The sequence below is a fragment of the Fistularia commersonii genome, chromosome 25 (assembly GCF_037954325.1).
Source record: "Fistularia commersonii isolate RoL2024-O1a breed Wild chromosome 25, RoL_Fcom_v1.0, whole genome shotgun sequence".
NCBI classification, from domain to species: Eukaryota; Metazoa; Chordata; class Actinopteri; order Syngnathiformes; family Fistulariidae; genus Fistularia; species Fistularia commersonii.
Genome location: NC_141308.1, coordinates 4523443 through 4534078, shown reverse-complemented (window position 1 = coordinate 4534078; position 10636 = coordinate 4523443). Strand labels below are relative to the sequence as shown.

General features: G+C 43.3%; 2 protein-coding genes across 3 annotated transcripts; one reads left to right on the top strand and one right to left on the bottom strand.

Moving 5' to 3' along the window:
• The first annotated feature begins 2824 nt into the window (after window positions 1-2824).
• Window positions 2825-4937, top strand: LOC147218896 (insulin-like growth factor-binding protein 1). Its single transcript, XM_086172035.1, has 4 exons — window positions 2825-3258; window positions 3424-3566; window positions 3709-3837; window positions 3957-4937. Exons 1-4 carry the CDS (start codon window positions 2913-2915, stop codon window positions 4080-4082), a joined length of 744 nt encoding a protein of 247 aa, XP_086028161.1. The 5' UTR covers window positions 2825-2912; the 3' UTR covers window positions 4083-4937.
• Window positions 4938-5937: 1000 nt separating this feature from the next.
• Window positions 5938-10017, bottom strand: LOC147218895 (insulin-like growth factor-binding protein 3). 2 transcript variants are annotated; one of them, XM_086172033.1, is made up of 4 exons: window positions 9569-10017; window positions 8748-8995; window positions 7839-7958; window positions 5938-6071 (listed from the first exon to the last, which is right to left on the bottom strand). In XM_086172033.1, exons 1-4 carry the CDS (start codon window positions 9957-9959, stop codon window positions 5946-5948), a joined length of 885 nt encoding a protein of 294 aa, XP_086028159.1. In that variant the 5' UTR covers window positions 9960-10017; the 3' UTR covers window positions 5938-5945. The 2 variants fall into 2 exon arrangements, with proteins under 2 accessions (XP_086028159.1, XP_086028160.1); XM_086172034.1 differs by having other exon boundaries at window positions 8748-8866.
• Between the last annotated feature and the right edge of the window lie 619 nt (window positions 10018-10636).

Genomic DNA, 10636 nt, shown 5'->3' with positions numbered 1-10636 from the left:
CTCTCGGACACCGCTTGTTTCCACTGCCTCCGCTTTCCATCGGTAATTGCATATCTGCTACACCTGACTTAAATAAGGATTTGAGTCAGGTGTGTGAACGCTCAGCCTGCAGTTGGAAAAAACGCAGGATCTTTTCATGTCAGGGGATCATCCCATCATCTACCTGAATGGATCTTCAGCAGCAGTGTGTGAGTTTGAGATCCCTAAATTTGTTTGATTCAATACAGTTTACATGAATCAAGATATAAAAGAAAATCCCATAACTGAACAATATAAATGGGAATATGTGACACTCTAAATGAACATGGATTTATACCGTGGAACAGAAGTCACATCTGGAGCCGATCCAGGAAGAGTCCGAGCATGAAGATGAAACGGAAGGAAGCAAATCAAGAAAGGGACAGGAGTGTTTCCATACTGAAGAGGCCATGCTGGATGAAGCCCCAATAGCAGGGAATGAGTCAAAAGAGGATGACGATGATGTTTCGCTAAAGGTTCTGAGACCTAGACGACTGTTACGCTCCCCCAGCCAAAGAACTTTTATTTCAGTGCAACCAGTCAAGGAAAGTATCAGAAAACCCTGTAAGTCTAAAAGCACCAAACAAGTGCCACAGAAGTTATGGTTCAGCGTTGAGGAGCTGAAAGTAAAGGTAGGTATGGTACTCGAATAAAAGAACTTTTTTCTATTTTATATTATTATCTTTTTTTTTTTTTTTAAAGGTCCCCCCAAAAAGATCGACAAACCACAAACTACAGCAGCCCATGCAGAAAAAGAAAGAACAACAAAAACAATACAAGAAGTTACCTACGGTTAGGATTTACCCCCATTTTTTTTTTCTTTTTCCCTCTTCTATTTCTTTCCTAACCATTTTCTTCTTATTCCCCCAAGGAAGTGCAGCTCCCTCAGTGGCTGTTGGAACTGATGGTAAACATTGAAGAAGCAAAAACTCATCAACTGCTGGTTGAATAGCCAGTGGAGTAACTTTAAAAGATGACTATGTTAAGCGTTGACCTAGACTGTGAATGTTAAGATAAGGGTTTTTGACCCTGCCAGAGTAAAATCAATGTGGTCCATGTCTTGTCAAAAGCATTAAAGCAGAATTGATATATGGAGTACATGGATTAATATTATTTTTTCAATAAATGCTTTTTTTTTTTGACAAACCCCTCCATCATTTGCTTCTAATTTCACCAACAGCCCAACTGAACTCAATTCCTCCCTAATGCCGGTGCATCGCTCCTTATCAGCTTTGGCCTGAACCCTTTACCTTTTTCTGGGTTTGTGTTGTTTTGATATGAATGTCAGAGCAAAATGTTATTTAAGAGGCCAAGGCTCTTTCACCATCACATACACAAACGCCGATTGGATGGGTGGGAGTGTTTAACTTAGAGCAATAGACTAAAGGTTGTCTTTGCTAAGAGCAAAATGCCCCAACGGCATTTGTATGTGGGTTGAATGGAAAAGAACTAAAGCATTAAGCGTAAATTTATTTCATATGTTCGGGAGAATTGTTTTAAATAACTTTCATACAGTTGAGTTATGCTTCAGAGGAAATCGTAATCCAAGAATTTTACCGTGTTTGCAACAAAGAATCTGTTTCTCCTACATATCTTCAGTGAGTGACCACCTTGCCTTGGCATTTCTCATGACACCGGTTAAATATTTTCCTGCATAGTCCAAATTTAAGTCATTATATTGCTGTCATGTGTTCATCGGGCTCATTCTAGTGCACCGGGACAAGATGCTGCTTTTTTTTCAACTCGGTCACTCTCTGACCATAACATCCCAATCAAATATATCCACTGTACATGTGCGTGGAACATATGCTCCTCATTTTGTTTTTAATTGCATTGCAACTCTATCTCCCCGTTGCCACTAGCATTCACGACCACAACTGACTCTGCATGGAGGATCACTACTAAATCTTCAACTCATATCTATCATATATCATTATGCCTACAAGCCCTGTAATTTAGAAGGAAAAAAAAGTAATTCATCCAAAATTCCCCTGGTTAAAGAATTATTTTTTGGCTCTTAGATCTCTAAATTAAGTTATTTTACATCTTGAGTGACATGCTATTATATCGGATGTTTTTCAGAAGGCTAGCTCATGAAAAGGAAAACCGTGGATTAACATAATGTGAGGTGAGAACAGTTGTGGTTTAAATGTGACTCTGTAAATGTCAGTTTATGGGGTTTTCTGGCTTTTGCCATATATAGGCATAGGCAAATAGTACACCATGGAAACAACTCTTTATAAACACTTCTCTTCAGACAAACATGTTGTGATACTCGCAGAGAAATGCAACCCTAATGCTAGGGTTATGCAATACTAAAGGGGCATCATCTTGTTTATCGGTCTAAGTAAGATGAACCCTCATGACAGAGACTGAAGGGGCAAACAGACGTCCCGTGCCAAAACAGGGTCAAAGCGTAATCTGTTCACATTTCTTCATAAAGGGAGAGTGAAACATTAAGTCGCACACAATCGTAACAAAGCATACTCATAGGCTAAATCTTGTGTTCTTTCATTTTTTTTTTTTTTTTTTGCGTTTCTTCGATTTCATTCGATTGTTTTCATAACCCATAGATCATAAGTCATAGATCGTTTGGCCCCTAGAAGGGGTTGTTTTGATGTATAATCACCTTATGTTCCAAAGTCAATATTGACAACAGACCTTGTGAACCTGTATCTACGCACATCAAGCAGGGTCATCCGATGTTTACAGCAGTCATGTCACAAATATTTTATATCTTTAGGTACTGTGTGAATCATTAACCCCTGTGGAGGCTAGACTGCCTCATAAATACAGGTGGATTCAAGACACCCCATTACGAGGAAAACTACAGTCCAACCGATACACTTGAAGAGAAGGCACCCGAAAACAGCTGATCTATCCGAAGACTTGAGATGCCTGGATTATACGAGAAACTGATATTTAGGGCGGCGGTGGTTCTGGCCGTCTCGGTAATTGTGAGGTCTTCCCCGGTGATAGGACCGGAGCCTATCCGCTGCGCACCCTGTACCCAGGAGAAACTGAATGACTGTCCGGCCATCCCGGCAGAGTGCAAGCAGGTGCTGAGGGAGCCTGGCTGCGGCTGCTGCATGGCCTGCGCTCTGGAAAAAGGAGCATCCTGCGGAGTCCACACAGCACATTGTGGCGAGGGCCTCCGGTGCACTCCTAGACCCGATGAGGCCAGGCCTCTACACGCTCTGACCAGAGGACAGGGGGTCTGCACTGAGGACCTGAGCCAAGGTAAAAGCGTAGACCTGGATCGCGAATAGTCGGTCGATTCAAGATGATTAAATTGTCGAGTAACGTGAAGAAATCCAAAAGCCTAAACATGTTCTTCTTCCGTGGGCTAAACAAAATTAAGAAGTATTAATTTAAGAAATTTTCTCTTGAAAATGTCATATCCAGATGAGGCTGATGGAGTTCCTGAGCAGGGTTCCCTTCACTACCTTTTGGGCCTCAATCTTTCCTTTGACCACCAAGACACTGCAGAGGTCCAGGAGAGCATCATGGCCAAAGTCAATGCCATCTGGAGCAAACTTGGACAGCAGGTGAAAACACGGCGAATGTACCTTCCTTCCACTAGAGGGAGCGCCGGGGGCCGAGAACAAGAGAACGAAAACCGGGTTTGGTAAAACTATGCAGTGAATGCGTGGATATCTTCTTCAGTGTTTGACTTTCTTTCATGCACAGGGTCCTTGCCACATTGAGCTGCACGGTGCACTGGACATGATTGCCAGCTCTCAGCAGAAGCTGGGAGACAAATTCACCACCTTCTACCTTCCCAACTGTGATATGCATGGCTTTTACAAGGCCAAGCAGGTAAAATCATTCAAGGGTTTTTACAGAACAGATATAATTACATATAATTCCACCCGTTTATAGTAATTCCTCTGAAGTTCCCGCATGACTTCTTAATACGGTTCCCTTCTCTGTTACAGTGTGAGTCATCCCTCGTCGGGCCACCTTCTCGCTGCTGGTGTGTCTCCTCCTGGAATGGGAAGAGGATCCCAGGTGCTAGTGACCTACTTGCTGATTCGGAGTGCCATCAAGAAGTCACCCACTGAGGGATGAATGTGACGTTACACAAGCCAGTGAGATGTTGGTTTTCACATTAGTTTATATATTGCAAATCAACACAAAATGTGAAATATTTCTTAGAGGAAACTAAGGTCATTTTATTTACATGGATGTATCAAGACTTATTTATTCAGAACTTGTATATTCCTACTAGCATTAACCATTCGTCATTTTTAGTTTTTGCCTATTTTTTTCAATTGTAAATAGGGCAACACTGTATACATTTGTATTTCTGACTAAATAACTCCATTCCTCAAAACCACAGGTCTGCAATTCTGCCAAGCCCATTTCAGAGTCTTCAGGATCCTTTTTTTTTTTTTTTTAAATAATATATTCATTCAGATCCAGAGCTGTGCAGGCCACAAAACAACACAGCCACTCATTCATTCAACATGTTGACATTGTCTGAATGTATCTCCATTGGCGTTTCCTCAATGGGTATGGGGGGAAATACTTAAAGTGCCACAAGTATGCACATGGTGGCCAAGCACAAACATATCAGGGCTCATCCAAGCCACTGTGAAGTTTGAGATTGGTTGTTTCACATTTGTCTACCTCTCTTGGTCTCTGCAGGTCCGCTGCTTTAGCAGTGGATTGCTGAGCACGGATGTATCTATCTCATTTTTGTCTTGAGGGTCACTTTTTATCTATTTGTGAATCTATGCTAATATTTATTATTATTCAATCATGTATTTTTATTTGTGTTGTTGAGGTCGTAAGCGGTAAACTGTTTGTAAATGCTGCTGCTAGTCCACTGTTGGTATTATCGTAACAGGATCCGTATGTATTCTTTTACTCTGTGAATGTGCATCTAATTAAACTGTGTCAACCGGTGAAGAAAAGTGTCTCTTACAAATGTTAAAAACACGCAGACAAACAAAAAGAAATAATCATGGCAAGAGAGAGATAGAGAGAAAAAACACGTCACATACCTGTGTCATTTTATACCGCCTACATTAAGTATAAATAGAACTCTGAGGGTTGCAATGTACATGCAAAAAGCATATTTACTTCAGCCAAGACAATTCATAAAAATGACTATATAGACATCAGAGACAATGGCTTTTAGACCTTAATCCCCATGAGTCCAGCTTATGCAAAATGACAAAAAAAAAAAAAAAAAAAAATGAACAACCACAGTACTGATTAAAGGACTATCCCATTGTCTTTAGCATGAGATCCATCATCAGAAAGTTGAATGTACTTTAGTGTTTGAGCTGCACAGGCCTGCCCAGCTCCCTGAGGAGCAGGAGGCAACTGGGAAAAAAAAACAAAAAAACAAAAAAAAAACTGAATCCACAACATGGATTCACTGTAAGTCTTACAGGAAACGCATGCTTACTCAGCAAGACATATTCAGATATACATTTATCATTATCACGACTTCACACAAAGTCACAGGTGTACACGTTATTGATGAAATCCACAAGCATCTATGCAATGCCATGGAACGGCGTGTCGATAAAGAGTACTTTCTTCGATGTTCGGGACGAGTACGTTTGTCTCTGTTTGGGATATGCAAAACGGGCTTCTGGGATAAAATCATTGAGTGTATCCTCTTGTCAGAAATTGTCGGGTTTTGGCCAGAGGTAAACAGTTTTAGAAAAATCCGTCCACGGTAGACAAGTAGAGCTATATTTTGGGGGATTGTTTTCCTCATGGCACTGTTCCTCTGTTCCCCTTCCTTTGCCTTGCAAAAGGTCCCACAGGCAGCAGATAGAAATAGCAAATATCCATATATCGGCTGAGCCATCTCTCGACCTCTATACCAATATCCGCAGTGTCTCCATTTGTTTGTACAATTCTTTATCTTTCACTCCCACCCTCCCTCCCTCCATCCTGTTTTGCTCCTATTGGCTCTCAGAGTTGTAGTACTGGATGACTCCTCGCTCCTTCCCATCGAACCCCGGTAAAGGCTGTCCATATTTGTCCACGCACCAACAGAAGCCGCGCTTTCTGCCCTTTGATGGACGGCACTGCAAGTAAAAGAAGGAACAAGGTGAAGAGAGAGAGAGGGGTGCAACCGAGTGTGTAAATCCAGTTGAATATGCAGCATTATGGATAACAGCCCACTTTAGTCAATGAAGTATAACAGCAATAGTTAAGAGGCATTAATGGGCAGATTGTGCTGAGTCGACGCAGCCTTGACTATCCAACACACTGTGGTATTTTGAGCTACTTTTATGGTCTACCTCCTGTTACACACACATATAGAGACCTTTAAGGTAAACAGAAACCTGGTAAAATATTTGCTTAGTCCCGTTCGTGAACAACTGAGAACCAAGATCTATTTTCAGAAGCTGGTGGCCAGTACGAATCATCTGTTGCTGATTATACCCCACAGCTCCAAATTATGGGTACTACAAATGACTTACAGAGTCTGTGGAGCTACCCAAGGGCTGTTATTTTACTGCCAATTTTACTAAAGGTCAACCTCCACTCTAGTAAAGCATGCAGCCATTCATTTCAAGGGCTAAAGAAACTGTACTGCTGCTCCTCAGAGGAGTCAGAGCTGATCAGGGACAAAATCATCCTTATTTATATACCTTTAAGGTTTCACAAAATCTGGTCTAAACTGAGGAAACCACTCTCACTTGAACGGATTGTTGTTTTTTTTTTTTTTTGCAGGTGAGGTCAAAAACAATTAAAAAAAAAACACGTCTCATCCTAAAGCACCCACAATTTTCACTCGGTTTTGTGACTAAGTGTTCATTTGATAGCAGGGTCAACTTATGCATCGCAAATAGCATTGGATACTTGTACCGTAATCAAACCCATTGCTACTGAGAGCAAAGTTTAATTAAGTGTGCAATTTGATCAATTTGATTCTCTACTTCTTGATCTATAACATCTGGAGATGTTTCCTGACATTAATAGAACCAGTCACATTTCCTACCTATGCATGTAAATGCACAGGTAGTGAATGGTAGGAGATGCGCATGTGCACGGCGCAACGCCCCACATGCCTGCAGCTCCTGTCGTCTCCCCGCATATCACTCTAGAGCCGTCCTACATAAACGCAAACAATGAGCCTGGCATTGTGCGGGCGGTTATAAGATGATTGCAAGTTAAGCAGTACGCTTCCATTAAGCAGGAGGGACTGCAGTATAATAAGAAAAGCTGTACTGGTGATGCAGTGGCGCAGAAGCCCTAAGTGCCTCCATATGAATGCGTCAGAACCACTCATTTATTACAACCCGATCGTGGGTGAACCATGTGAGCATGGGGATGGCTGCAACTCTATTTCTGTGCTTGCTTCTCAAAAGTCCAGCAATTATGGGGCGAGCGCATCGGGTGCCGGTGGCCACCTTGACGTCTGTGTCCCTGGGAAGGTTCCCGTTAAACGAGCATCGTCCCAGCCGTCAACGCCACTGGGGTTTGGCCCCTGTGGTTCCTGTCTCCAGAGCCAGTGGCTAGGGTCGACCTCACTGGTATGGTGGTGCAATGATGAGGCTCTAATAACTACCGATGAATACAGGAGGACAGCTTCAAATCTATAATTGGGCTGCAGGAGGCCTACAGCTTGAGTCATTATACTTGAGCTTTGAGTCTTTATTAATGTAGCCTGCAATGAAGGGAAATGCTTGCTTCCCTTTCGTAGCTTTGAAAAAAGTCTTGACCGAATAAGATTTAACATGTCGATGAGAATTTGTAGCCACCGTCGAAATTCATCACGCGTTTTTAGGAATTTACCGAACGTGCGTTTTTTTGTTTGTTTGTTTGTTTGTTTGTTTGTTTTTTACCTGCTTTTTCTTATAGAAGCCCTTCTTGTCACAGTTTGGTAAGCGGAAACCTCTGGGGTTGAGAATGTCTGTAATCTTGAGGCTGCTGAGAATGCTTTCGATCTCTCGCCGACAGGGACCCTACACGACAGGGAACACATAAAATGTTACTGTATCGTCTGCATTATAAAATCAGTACCTCGGTATGAAAGCAAAAAAAAAAAAACAGCCGAGTGTGTGGCTACCCCGAGTCTATCCCGTTCACGCAGTCATTTGGACATGAATTGTCTGGGACTGTGAATAAAGACTTTAGCAAAGCTGACTCACGTTGCATCACACTCCTTTGGCGTAATACCTCAACAATGGTGGCCACAATACGAAAGAGGTGGAGGTGGATGAGAAATGAATTCATCTGACCAACTTGGAGAGGCTTAGCAGTTTGCCAAAGCTGCTCAGAACTCTTACACTTTGCACAAAAGTTGAAGGATAAAGTGAATTCAAAGAGCTCAACGGCGAAGCCAAAAGGCTTGTCCTCAAGGCCAAGTACTTTAGTCACTAATCAAAGCAGCCAGTCAAAGCCCATTACTAGTGTGTGCTCACTTCTCTGGCCAAAGAGAAGATCAAAATAGCAGCAGGGCTTCCCAACAGGCACTCACATTGGCCAATCCATCATTCACTGGCTCTCAGTACACCCGGCACGCGGACGCCTTGTGGCCAAACAACCGCCTGACCCAGGTCAACCGCAGGGCCATCGTCCCCGCTTGCTGCCATGCCATTCTATTGCTCGTGATGCCTGCCAACCATTAGCACCGCTACCCAAAACATTTCATCACCCGCAGGGAGAGAAAAACACCAAAACACAGAGAAAGAGGAGAAAAACATTCCTTCTCTATGCTCTGAAGACAGGAAAATATTGGTTGTGGTACTTACATACTCAGGCTCCTGTTTGATCTCTAGAGAGAAGTTTTGTTGGTCTGTGATGAGTGGTCCTGGGAGCTCCTCCATTTTAAAGCTCTGGGTTCTCTTCTGCTGCCCTCTTCTTAGGATGTCTGACTTGGCAGAGGGGAGAAAGGGGTGAAGCGGAGGTCTGATGGGTCCCATGGGTCTGTGGGTGCTGTGCAATTTTTGAAGGCCTGAGACAGTGGAATTAAGCTCCTCATCCTGAGCCTGAAAAGTGTCTGCCAAAATTTGAAAGCAACATGCGTTTATTCATAAAACAGCATACTAAGATATTTGTGCAATTCTTGGGTTGTTTTCAAAGTGAAGCACCACCATTCACAAAAAAAAAAAAAAAAAAAATCAAGTATCTTTTTGTTTAGCATCTGGGTGGGAGTTTGGACTATTACCATCATTTTGGGTTGTTTTTAGCCAGAAGTTAATTAACATTTCCTGAATTAACCAAATCAAAATTGAATCTTTATGGGTTTGAATCTGAGAGGGTGGAATTCTTAATTGCACTTTGCCTTTGCAAAATAGGACTTAAAAATTCTCCTCTCTGACATATGACATGATTATCTTAATAAGATAATAAGTGGGATCACACACACACACACACACACACACACACACACACACACACACACACATATGTCAATTTTTCAATCACAAGGCATTTTTAAAAACTAACAATAAACAAACACCGCATCCATTTATTGGACGCCGAACGCGCTCGTTTGACGCCTGCAAGACCTCTAACTGGGCGAAGTGAATTACGCACGGAAGGCGCGAAGAGGTGCACGCACGGGAATTACCTGGTAGTTCATTGACAGGAGGCGGCGGTCTGTCGACGAGACGTTTATTCGTGGCGTTCGCACAAATCCCGCGACCCTCCAGCAGAGCCTGCAGGGGTTTCGTCTCACCGGGCTGATGCTGGCACGTCAGTCCGGAGCCACATCGTCCGGTGTACACGCCGCAGGGCTGGCCGGAGCTCAGCGCGCAAGTCATGCAGCACCCGCAGCCCGGTTCTCGGACTTTCTCCACGCAATCTTTCGGTAAAGGTTTGCACAAAAGCCGCGCTCCGTCGTCACACGGTTCGCATCGGATCACCGGCCCGACCGCACCTGACCTCCGGGTGAACGATGCCAGGAAGAAAGTCATACAAAGTGCGCGAAAACGGCAATCCATTGCGGCGTCTGAGAGCATATGATGTCAAAGCGAGGAGGCGCGCTGAGTGCTACGGGTGACTTTTTCACTGGGGCAGCTTCTCCCTCTCATTCACAGAAAGCCACCAGACAAAACATCTCAATATATAGACCCCAGTGACCGTAGTCACACCCCCGAATAGCTTGTGGTCTCCTGATGAATTGCCTAGACTTCGTTATTTCTTTCAAACCGTCGGCAAAGCCGGAGGGGACTTTCAGACAAGTGCTTTAAATGTTACTTAACTCTCCTCCAAAGATGATTGTGATGAATGAATTTATCCATTCAAAACCTTCCAGGTAAACCGGCACCCCCCCTCCCCTCCCCTTCGTAGTTTATTACAGTTAATAACATAATTACGAGATGCGCATCCGGCGCAAGGTTTTTTGGCTCTCCAAGATCGAGGTGGTAGAAGATGGGTCCGAAAGTGTCAAGTGCATCGGGCAGCACTTTCGCAGTCATGCGTGGAATTTAAGGTCAGAAGCATCTGAACTTCGCCCATTGGGGGCGCCAAAGGTGTGCGCGAGTTTGGTTGTGCACAATATTTGTGGAGAAATATCTGCAAGGTTGCCTTATAAATGAAAAAAAACCTCTCTCTCTCTCTCTCTTTCTCTCTATCTCTCAAGTTCTGTGTGTGTGTGTGTGTGTGCTTGTGTGTGTCCCAAAACCCCTCCCTCTTT